At 42.1% G+C, this 12,235-nt stretch overlaps 2 protein-coding genes across 5 annotated transcripts in view; one reads left to right on the top strand and one right to left on the bottom strand.

Annotated features, from left to right (window-relative positions):
- The window catches only part of dnaaf10 (dynein axonemal assembly factor 10), a 35,892-nt gene extending 26,888 nt beyond the window's left edge, over positions 1-9,004 (top strand). Inside the window, exon 8 of the mRNA XM_072265449.1 lies at positions 7,268-9,004. Coding sequence (XP_072121550.1) covers positions 7,268-7,475 — 208 coding nt within the window. The 3' untranslated portion in view covers positions 7,476-9,004. The remainder of the gene's footprint in view (positions 1-7,267) is intronic.
- Positions 8,115-12,235, bottom strand: part of LOC140201399 (uncharacterized) — an 80,294-nt gene continuing 76,173 nt past the window's right edge. For 3 of the 4 annotated variants that reach the window (XM_072265445.1, XM_072265447.1, XM_072265448.1), the window contains one exon: positions 8,115-10,420. In XM_072265445.1, coding sequence (XP_072121546.1) covers positions 10,281-10,420 — 140 coding nt within the window. In that variant the 3' untranslated portion in view covers positions 8,115-10,280. Of the gene's footprint in view, positions 10,421-10,980; positions 12,154-12,235 lie in introns of those variants that run through there. The other variant, XM_072265446.1, reaches the window with a different exon arrangement.

Raw genomic sequence — 12,235 nt, 5'->3', positions numbered from 1 at the left:
CAAGTTAGGTCATTTGTGACATTGACCCCGAGGAACTTAAAGCTTTTGACCTGTTCCACTTGTGCAGCACCGATGTAAATGGGGTTGTGCGGTCCGCTACTCCTTCTGAAGTCCACAACCAATTCCTTTGTCTTGCTGACTTTGAGGGATAGGTTATTGTCTTCGCACCATGCCACCAGTTTTTTAATTTCCTCTCTGTACTCAAACTCATCATTATCCGAGATACGGCCTACAATTGTGGTGTCATCAGCAAACTTATACAGGTGTCCCCCACTTTTCGAACGTTCGCTTTATGAAACCTCACTGTTACGAAAGACCTACATTTACCTTGTTCTCGCTAACGGAAGGTGTTTTCACTGTTACGAGAAAAAGCAGCGTGCGGGGAAAAATCAGCGCGCGATAAAAGGCAGCGCGCGTCCCGAGCAGCCGCTCTCCCCCGGATTCGGAACTGCATTGCTTTAACACGTGCCTGTGAGCAGCCATTTGCAAGGTGAGTTCTAAGGTATTGGAAAAGCCTAAATGAGCTCGTAAGGGTGTTACACTTAGCGTAAAACTAGACATAATTAAGCGTTTCGATCGTGGTGAACGAAGCAAGGACAAAGTGAGTTTGGCTTGTGGAAGCTGATGAAGATGATGTTGAAGAGGTTTTGGCATCCAATGACCAAGAACTGATAGATGAAGAGCTGATGCAATTGGAAGAAGAAAGGATAACAATCGAGACCGATGCAGTAGCGAACTAAACGTGAAGCAACTGCGTGAGATTTTCGCTGCAATGATAAAGTACGACTTTAATTTTGAAAGGGTACATAGGTTTAGGGGATATTTGCAGGATGGTTTGAATCCTCACAAAGAACTGTATGATAGAAAAATGCGCGAGGCTCAGCAGTCAAGCAAGCCTTCCACATCAGCCACAGCAGAGGACAAACCTCGACCTTCAACATCGAGGCGGGCAGTCATAGAAGATGAGCTCTAATGAAGACAGACGACGAGATGACACCCCAGTGTCCCACCACCCCACGATTTGTGGAGAATGCAGCGATAGCCGGGTGGCATACAGCACATCTTCAAGAAAAAAGCCGAAATAAACATGCTAATTAATTAGGTGCTGCCCGACATGTAATTGTTGGCCCAGATCAGAGACGCTGCAATCGGAAATTGGCACTGATCTGGGCCGACAATTACGTGCCAGGCAGCACCTAATTAATTAGCATGGTTATTTTGGCTTTTTTCTTAAAGATGTGCTGTGTGCCTCCTAGCTGCTGCTGTACCCCTGCATGCTTCGCGGCAATGTATCGCTCGGCAGCCTGGAGGGTGGGGGCCACTGCACCACCCAACCTGCGACGACACAGTCTAACACACTATCATCAGTGTGCTCGGCGCTGTCTTCCCAATTCCAGTAAGTGATACTACACTGTACATACATTATTTCTGCTTTATATAGGCTGTGTATTTTTACGTGTTATTTGGTATGATTTGGCAGTTTCATAGCTTAAAGGTTACTAGAGAGAGCTTGCGCCGTGATTTTGCCGAGAGAGCTTGCGTGAGATTTTCACTGCGGAGAACAGTGCAGTAATGATTGTGGAAAAGTATTTCTACTTTATATAGGCTGTCTATTTATCATATCATTCCTGCTTTTACTATATGTTACTGTTATTTTAGGTTTTGTGTGTTATTTGGCATGATTTGGTAGGTTATTTTTGGGTCTGCGAATGCTCAAGTTTTTCCCATATAAATAAATGGTAATTGCTGCTTTGCTTTACAACATTTCGGCCTACGAACTGTTTCATAGGAACGCTCTACCTTCGGATGACGGGGGAAATCGGTATATTGAATTCGATGGAAACTTGGCTACACAATCATGGGTGTACAGTGAGCACAGCAGGGGGCTGAGTACCCAGCCTTGTGGGGCACCGGTGCTCAGAGTGATTGTAGAGGAGAGCTTGTCCCCTATTTTTACAGCCTGGGTCCTGTCTGTGAGGAAGTTGAAGATCCAGCTGCAGATCTGAGTGCTAAGGCCTAGGTTCCGGAGCTTAGGAATTAGTTTATTTGGAATGATGGTATTAAAGGCAGAGCTGTAGTTTAATGAAAAGGAGCCTTACATATGCGTCTTTATTCTCCAGGTGTTCTAAGGAGGAATGTAAGGCCAGAGAGATGGCATCTGCCATTGACCTGTTGCTCTGGTAGGCAAATTGCAAAGCGTCGAGGTTGACCGGTAGGCTGTGGTTGATGTGTGCCATAACCAATCTCTTGAAGCACTTCATAGCAATTGATGTCAGAGCCATAGGTTGATAGTCATTCAGGCATGCCACCTTGCTCTTCTTCGGCACTGGGATTATTGTTGCCTTCTTAAAACACGAGGGGATCTTAGACCGAAGCAGAGAGCAGTTGAAGATGTCAGCAAACACTCCAGCTAGCTCGCTTGCACAGGCCCGGAGAACCTGTCCCGGGACGCCATCTGGGCTCGTCGCCTTCCTTGGATTTATCTTCAGGAAGGCCCTTCTAATGTCCTCCTCGGTGACAATGAATCTGGATGCCACCAGGTCCGGTTCATCCGGAGAGAGCAGGACGCTCCTCTTCTGTACGAATCTTGCGTAGAATACGTTAAGTTCTTCAGGAAGAGAAGCGCTACAGTTATTGATATTTCCAGCCTTTTCTTTGCGCCCAGTGATCTCATTTAGACCCTGCCATAGTCTACCGGCATCCCTCTGGTTAGCCTGGGCTTCCAACTTGGCTCGCTATTGCCTCTTGGTGCCCTTAATGGCTTTCCGGAGTTCACGCCTGGATTCTGTGTAGCGACTGGTATCCCCGAACCTAAAAGCCGCAGCTCTAGCCTTCAAAAGGGTCTGGACCTCATAATTCATCCAAGGTTTCCAGTTAGGGAAAAGTTATATTCAAAAGGTTCAAAGGAACATCTAAACAAGCCTGATGCATTTTGGAAACAAGTCCTGTGGACTGATGAAGTTAAAATACAACTTCTTGGCTGCAATGAGCAAAGGTATGTTTGGAGAAAAAAGGGTGCAGAATTTCATGAAAAGAACCCCTCTCCAACTGTTAAGCACGGGGGTGGATCGATCATGCTTTGGGCTTGTGTTGCAGCCAGTGGCACGGGGAACATTTACTAGTAGAGGGAAGAATGAATTCAATTAAATATCAGCAAATTCTGGAAGCAAACATCACACCGTCTGTGAAAAAACAAAAAGCCGAAGGTGAAAAGAGGATGGCTTCTACAACAGGATAATGATCCTAAACACACCTCAAAATCCACAATGGACTACCTCAAGAGGCGCAAGCTGAAGGTTTTGCCATGGCCCTCACAGTCCCCTGACCTAAACATCATCGAAAATCTGTGGATAGACCTCAAAAGAGCAGTGCATGCAAGGTGACCCAAGAATCTCACAGAACTAGAAGCCTTTTGCAAGGAAGAATGGGCAAAAATCCCCCCAAACAACAATTGAAAGCCTCTTAGCTGACTACAAAAAGCATTTACAAGCTTTGATACTTGCCAAAGGGGGCATTACTAAGTACTGCCATGCAGGGTGCCCAAACCTTTGCTTCGGGCCTTTTACCTTTGTTGTTATTTTGAAACTGTAAAAGATGGAAATAAAAAAGTTTTCTTGCTTAAAATATTAAAGAAATGTGTCATCTTTAACTTTATGCCTTTTGGAAATCAGTTTATCTTTTACTCGCTTAGTTATTCACAGTAACATAAATTTTGACCGGGGTGCCCAAACTTTTGCATACCAGTGTACATATGTATTTTACTTTGAGCCTTTAAGTTCAAGGTTACCACTGGTACTAATAGATTTTGAAACCTGTGCCTGGAGATACTGTTAGCAATGTCCTTTCAGATCACTTGTGTTTAGAGCTTGGATGTCCACTAGTTTTAGTGTCTTTATTGAACCTGATCGTTGGCAAAGTCCGGGCTGAACATGCAGGACTTGGCTGGGAGAAGGCAGCATGTTTCTGGTGCAAGGCCTCGAAGATAGAGAGAAAAGCCATGGTGGTGGAGGAAGTAACAAGGACAGAGCAGGAGCACTACAGGATGAAGGCAGTGGCACAGGGCTGCCAGGGAACATGATCAACATGGGAAGGCACCATCAACAGGTCATTCAGCTGGTCTGGCCTGTGGAAGGTCCCACAAGCCAGAGCTTCCTCATCAGGGCAACCTATGATAATAGACAATAGGTGCAGGAGTAGGCCATTCAGCCCTTTGAGCCAGCACCGCCATTCACTGTGATCATGGCTGATCATCCACAATCAGTATCCAGTTCCTGCCTTATCCCCATAACCTTTGATTCCGCTATCATTAAGAGCTCTATCCATCCCTTTCTTGGAAGCATCCAGAGACTTGGCCTCCACAGCCTTCTGGGGCAGAGCATTCCATACATCCACCACTCTCTGGGTGAAAAAGTTTTTCCTCAACTCCGTTCTATATGGCCTACTCCTTATTCTTAAACTGTGGCCTCTGGTTCTGGACTCAACCATCAGCCGGAACATGCTTCCTGCCTCCAGCGTGTCCAATCCCTTAATAATCTTATATGTTTCAATAAGATCCCTTCTCAGCCTCCTAAATTCCAGAGTATACAAGCCCAGTCGCTCCAATCTTTCGACATATGACAGTCCCGCCATCCCAGTAATTAACCTTGTGAACCTACGCTGCACTCCCTCAATAGCAAGAATGTCCTTCCTCAAATTTGGAGACCAAAACTGCAGACGGTACTCCAGGTGTGGTCTCACCAGGGCCCTGTACAGCTGCAGAACGACCTCTTTGCTCTTATACTCAATTCCCCTTGTTATGAAGGCCAGCATGCCATTAGCTTTCTTCACAGCCTGCTGTACTTGCATGTTTGCTTTCAGTGACTGATGTACAAGAACACCTAGATCTCATTGTACTTCCCCTTTTCCTAACTTGACTCTATTTAGATAAAAATCTGTCTTCCTGTTCTTACCACCAAAGTGGATAACCTCACATTTACCCACATTAAACTGCATCTGCCCACTCACCCAGCCTGTCCAAGTCACCCTGCATTCTCATAACATCCTCCTCACATTTCACACAGCCACCCAGCTTTGTGTCATCGGCAAATTTGCTAATGTTACTTTTAATTCCCTCCTCTAAATCATTGATATATATTGTAAACAGCTGCAGTCCCAGCACTGAACCCTGCGGTACCCCACCAGTCACCGCCTGCCATTCCGAAAGGGACCCATTAATCTCTACTCTTTGTTTTCTGTCAGCCAGCCAATTTTCAATCCATGTCAGTACTCTGCCCCCAATACCATGTGCCCTAATTTTGCCCACTAATCTCCACTAATACTTTGCCCTGCCCCCTGTCTGATACCACCATTGCCAACCTCCACCACATTCTGGCAGGATGCAAGACTGTTCTGTCCCAAGAGCGATATAGATGGCACATGACCAGGTCCTAAAGAAGTTGGCATAAATCCATAGAGACCTATAGGAGGGATGCGAGAGGCAGCCTTTCCTCAGTGGGACGACAATTCAGCCCATTTGTTAATGCTGGTAAGAGCACAGATTGCACCCGCGCAAGGGCTCCTTCAGGACTCCTCTCCACAGGCAAGGAGTGGAGCATGAGGCCAGATCTCAGCCGATTTCTGTCCTTCCTCTTCAGCCAGACCTCAACCTCCTCAGCCAACTCACTAGTGACCCTCCTGAGCCTTGCTCCAGTCACTGCTGTATCACGGAGTAACCTTGTCGATGTGCTGATGAAGCCCTGGTATCCTACAAAAGGGTAGATGTTGGTTCTCCACCTAGCTTCCTTACACTCACCTGCCAGGTCTGAGTACACAAGCCTCTTCAGCTCATGGGCAGTCTCCACTCCTTCCTCTCATGGGGTAGTTAACTCAATGAGGAGGACTCTGTTGGTGACCATGGACCACAGTACTATGTCTGCGTGGAGAGATGTGGCGGTGATTTCCTTGGGGAACTGTAGCTGAGGAGGAAGGACAGAAATTAAGGGAAGAACTAACCCCATTGAAAGCTGCAGGATGTGGCAGGGAGACCACTGCTCCACCACCAGGAGATTAATCAGAGCTAAGGGAGTGAAATATCAATGAATGGTGGTCCCTGGTGATGACCCTGCAGCTTACCTGTGGGCACTGTTGGAGGTGTGGTGGCAGGCAGCAGTGCCAAGCAGGAAATTTCTTTCTGTAAATCTCATTGAATATTAAACAGATACAAGGCATTTAAATGGTTCTTATCTGCTCCCATTATCTTCTGTTCTCCATTTTGGATGAATTAGGGAGGGATTGGGCTGGGAGATCGTAGCTCCCATAACCAGTAGTATGCAAGAATAGCTATTCTGTTTTTGAACGTAATGGTCTAAATCACAAAAGCAAACACCTCACTTCTGAGATGTGTTGTCTTGAAATGCAACTTAGCCTTATTTTGTGTAGATGAATTTCTGTAAGCTTTCTTTTTTTTTCTGTTCTTTGTTAACAAGGATGGAGGAATATAATAGTGTTTGATAGATATTGGATTTAACTTAATGTTGCTAAGCTAAAATTTGCATTGGCATTTACTGTCAGCTACAGAAAACTCCTTAGTAATTAAGATATGTGTAGAGATAATGGAGTGAAGTTAATTTGCTGGGGGAACTCAGCAGGGTCAGGCAGCAGCTATGGAAAGGAATAAATAGTCGATGATTTGGGCCAGTACCTTTCATTGGGATTGGAAAGGGGAAGGATCCAGAATAAATAGTCGATGATTCGGGCCAATACCTTTCATTGGGATTGGAAAGGAAGGCGGGGGGGAGAATCCAGAATGAGAAGGTGGGTGAGGGGAAGGATTGCAAGCTTGCACCTGATACTTGAAGCCAAGTTAAGGTGGGTGGGTGGGGGAGAGGGATAAAGTGAGAAACTGGAAAGTGATAGGTGGAAAAAATAAAGGGCTAAAGAAAAAAGATCTGGAAGGAAGAGAGTGGACTATGGGAGAAAGGGGTTGCACCAGAGAGAGGTGATAGGCAGGAGAGGAGGAGAGAAGGGGTAAGAAAGAAGCCAGAATGGAGATTGGAAAGAAGAGGGACGGGGGAGAAATTACAGGAAGTTAGAGAAATTGATGTTCATGCTGTCAGATTGGAAGTTACCATATAGAATGAGCTGTTCTTCCTCTAACCTGAGAGTGGCCTCATGGAGTTGTTTATGAAGTTAATTTATTTCCTTTGTGTGTGTGCACAAACTGAAAAATAATCTAATCTGAAGTACTAATTCTTCTAAAGCCTTATGTTTCTTGCCTTGTGTTTTCCAGTGAATATCCAGCCCAACGCTCAAAGAAGGACTCTGAGAACGTGGATATGGGAGTTGCTGGCACAGTCACACTGCTTCAAAATGTCACCATCTCCACCCAGCCCATTTCAAGTCTTGATTGGAGTCCAGACAAGCAGGGCCTATGTGTGTGCACTGCATTTGACCAAACTGTGAGAGTTTTAATTGCAACTAAGCTTAACCGAGTGTAAGATTATACTAAGCTATTGCACAAATTATTATCCATGCAAAGGTGAAATATGCCCTTTGTGGAAATAAAGGAGGATTGTATAGAGAATAATAGAGGGTTCTTTTGTCTTGGAAAACATAAAATAGGCAGTTTAACTTATTTACTTAGTCACAGCCCTTTGCATGATAATTGAACCAATTTCCCACCACCTTTTGATGGGGAGGGTGCTATTGTACTGCATCATCAGCCAACAGGAGTCACTGAGGTGAATCATCCACATGTTGTTATGGATTAACTGTTTTCTTCTCATGGCACTCCATCTAGTGGTCTCAAATAAAATGTGTTTCACTGGAAGCTTAAATTCTAATAGGTAATTATCACTTGAGTCTCTTGTAGAATATGCTTCCAGTTTTGAATATATTTGATTTACATTACAGGAAAACAATACTATATAATGTACAGTTTTTAAGTAAATACTTTTCTGAAAAGTCCAGAAATATGGTGTGAAAGCAAATATTATCAATTATTAAATTTTCAGTAAAAAAAAACTTAAGGTTTGGAATTTTTTTGTGTAACATGTACAATGAAATGGTGTGGCAATACAGGACCATTTAGCTTTGGAGAATGTATTAAAATTGAATCTGAATACGCAATAGTGAAAGCTCCTATATATATATATTTATTTATTTATTTAAAAAAAGTACAAACACAAACATGAGACTTCCTCCTCCCAAGCACAATAAAACAAAGCCCCACTCTTTCTCCCTTTTCTGAAGTTAGAAAATTGGCAAACTTCATGAAAGGATTTTGATCTGATTAGAAATTGTGTAATTTTGCTGAAATATTGCATAATTTGCCTTGTGTACATTATAAAACCAGTTTTCTGTTGATGCTTGATTGTTACTGGTGAAGGCTTGGATAGATCTAAATTCTTCAATGTTTTTCACTGAGGGAAATAAACTCTGATAGAATATTATCATCTCTTATTTGGGATGATTTTAAAATTTATTTTATCTACAATTGTAAATAATTCAAATCAGAAAAATATATCTTGTTATTTTCCTACTTTTCATTTAAAGGTTTTAATTTGATAATATTTTGTACAGTTTGGGAGTTTTCAATAATCTGTTACACTTCATAACTAAACTATGTGAAATGTAAAAATGTATTAAAATGTCTTTTGGATTTTTGGTGAAGTAATACCTCATATGTTACCTGCTTGGTCAGCTGAGTATTTAACATGGATGGCTGTCTTAAAGTATTGCGCAAAAATATATTACTTTCAAAGTATACTGTCGTCGTCATCATTGATATGGTGTAGGCTACAGCAGTAAATAAATGACCAGCTCTTTTGTTTTACTGATCTCTGATGTATGTATGCTGGCTGAAATTCATTGGCTTATTTTGTCATTGAGACCTGGAGACAACAAAGGGATACTTGAGGAATGACAAAGAATTCTGTTAGATTTTGGTACAAGTATACTTAAGAAATGTACCCAATTGCCAAACAACACTTTATTGGAAGTAGCATTTGCAGGGACTGGATCTATTCTGACATGTGTCCATTGAAATCAGTAAATTTTCATGCTAGCAATTCTTACTTTAAAGTACAGCATTGGTATGAAGTTTCACGCATGCCAGTCACTCGTGTAATGATAATGACATGGATGGAATTTTAACCTGGATATTTCACGATTATTAGTTGGTGCTTTGACCAATTCAACCATGGGACCTCCATCGTTATTTTAAAACCTGTTTAATTTAGTATTTACCACTTCTAAACAAAACATACCAACTTGGAATATTAATGCTTTTCTCAAAATAGATATTGCCTTTTACACATGGAAAATGCATTTCTTTTTTCTGACTATTGCAGGGTTTCGAGCACTAAGTTTGATCTGATATAAGGATCTATCAGGACTTTATTCAGAATAATCATAAAGGAAAATTATCTTGAGCAGCATTACTGAACAAACAAATGAAGAAAAGACAGATTTGCAGTAAGAATCATCCATTTAGGCAAAAAAAGGTCTGCTTTCCAACTGGCCACATGGAAGGTAGTAAATAATGAAGACAGGCCAACCAGATGATAAATGAAATGAGGTACCATGTATAGTAATGAACAGATCTGCAAGCTTCCTCCTTCACAAGGCTCTAGTGTAGGATCCATGTGGATCGCTGTACCAAAAGGCAGTATTAGCATTGGATGGCTGACAAGTATCTCTTGCTCTCCAGATGATTGCACCATCAGTTACCCAAATCTATGAAAACACAACGATCAAAACAAAAACTACAGAGGCTCAAAATCTGAAATTAAAGAACAGGAAATGCTGGATCAGCTCAGTAGGTCAGGTGGCACCAAAGGAAAGAGAAGCAGTTAATATTTCAGGTCAAAGCTTCATCAGAACTGAGAATGCCCAGTTTTTATTTTGATGATGACATGCCTTTAAGGGGATATGACATTTTTCATAACTGTATCAATTAATAAAACTGAAGACTTCTTAAAATGATTGATATTTTAACTATTTAATTCAAGCCCATAGCAGATTAAACATCATGAATTATTTGTTTATGGAAATAAAGCAGAAGTGATTCATTATCAATTAATTGTAAGAGGTACTGCAGCTAAGTGGCATAACGTAAAATGAAAAGGCATCACCTGATGTACAGAGTATTTTGTATAAACCGAAGGAAAACTCTTAAATTGGTGCTTGTTTGGACTTACACAAACTTGAACACAATTTTCAAACTTTTGAAATGTTTGTCTTCAGCAGGATGCATATTCCTGCTCTGCTTACACGTTACTTTATTACTAATAGCAAGAATCCTATATCCAGTGCTTGAATGTGAAGAATGCTTGAAGATCTGGATCTTGAATAGGTTTCTCATGGATTCCTGCATAGACATTCATCAGAAGTTCAGTCTTCATTTTCTGGTCAAGAATGTTAATGTAACCATCTATGGAAGCTGCAAAACAATCTATATGTTACATGAACAGTACCAAAATTATATATGGAATAAAATGTAGAGGAATATTGTTTTCCTCCTACTTTCCAATGAACATATTAAAAATGGGTAAATGTTAAATTTTAGTTGTTTTAAGCATTTCATTATATTTACCATTGATGATTCTCTTCCTTTTGCACATATTAGTTCTGTACAATTTTAATTTTATTATTTATTTGCTTTAAGTATTAATATATTTTACTAAAATGTTGCATAAGTGGATTGCATTGGGATATCTTATATTGTGCTTTAAAGACAACTTAGGTCTGGAAAAAGGTCTTCAGCCTCTTTCACAGCCCCTGCCTCACCTGCTGGTGTTTCTAGCATTTTCTGCTCTTGTAGACCATTTCACAAAATTCCTGTTGATGTTATTTTGAATGATATGAAATGATAGAACCAGCAGTTGACATATCACTGTAGTGGACCATATTACCAAACACTAAAAAAATTGTGCACAAAATGTCTGATTCCCATCTATCTAGTCATAGTCATACTTTATTGATCCTGGGGGAAATTGGATTTTCGTTACAGTTGCTCCATAAATAATAAACAGTAATAAAACCATAAGTAGTTAAATAGTAATATGTAAATTATGCCAGGAAATAGGTCCAGGACCAGCCTATTGGCTCAGGCTGTCTGACCCTCCAAGGGAGGAGTTGTAAAGTTTGATGGCCACAGGCAGGAATGACTTCCCATGACGCTCAGTGTTGCATCTCGGTGGAATGAGTCTCTGGCTGAATGTACTCCTGTGCCCAACCAGTACATTATGTAGTCGATGGGAGACATTGTCCAAGATGGCATGCAACTTGGACAACATCCTCTTTTCAGACACCACCGTCAAGAGTCCAGTTCCATCCCCACAACATCACTGGCCTTACAAATGAGTTTGTTGATTCTGTTGGTGTCTGCTACCCTCAGCCTGCTGCCCCAGCACACAACAGCAAACATGATAACACTGGCCACCACAGACTCGTAGAACATCCTCAGCATCGTCTGGCAGATGTTAAGGGACCTCAGTCTCCTCAGGAAATAGAGATGACTCTGACCCTTCTTGTAGACAGCCTCAGTGTTCTTTGACCAGTCCAGTTTATTGTCCATTTGTACCCCAGGTATTTGTAATCCTCCACCATGTCCACACTGACCCCCTGGATGGAAACAGGGGTCACCGGTACCTTAACTCTCCTCAGGTCTACTACCAGCTCCTTAGTCTTTTTCACATTAAGCTGCAGATAATTCTGCTCATACCACGTGACAAGGTTTCCTACTGTAGCTCTGTACTCAGCCTCATCTCCCTTGCTGATGCATCCAACTATGGCACAGTCATCAGAAAACTTCTGAAGATGACAAGACTCTGTGCAGTAGTTGAAGTCCAAGGTGTAAATGGTGAAGAGAAAGGGAGACAAGACAGTCCCTTGTGGAGCCCCAGTGCTGCTGATCACTTTGTCGGACACACACTGTTGCAAGCACACGTACTGTGGTCTGCCAGTCAGGTAATCAAGAATCCATGACACCAGGAAAGCATCCACCTGCATCGCTGTCAGCTTCTCCCCCAGCAGAGCAGGGCGGGTGATGTTGAACGCACTGGAGAAGTCAAAAAACATGACCCTCGCAGTGCTCACTGGCTTGTCCAGGTGGGCGTAGACACGGTTCTGCAACTACTAGCTCCCAAAAGAGACTGAGAGACATTCATCTACCTATAGAGTAAAGAATCATTAAATAGTGCCAAAGAAGCTTTTTTAAAAAAAATTGTATGGAAATAAAAGGCAGAATTAGATT

The sequence above is a fragment of the Mobula birostris genome, chromosome 8, assembly GCF_030028105.1.
Source record: "Mobula birostris isolate sMobBir1 chromosome 8, sMobBir1.hap1, whole genome shotgun sequence".
Classification (NCBI taxonomy): Eukaryota; Metazoa; Chordata; class Chondrichthyes; order Myliobatiformes; family Myliobatidae; genus Mobula; species Mobula birostris.
This window is presented reverse-complemented; position numbering and strand designations above follow the sequence as displayed.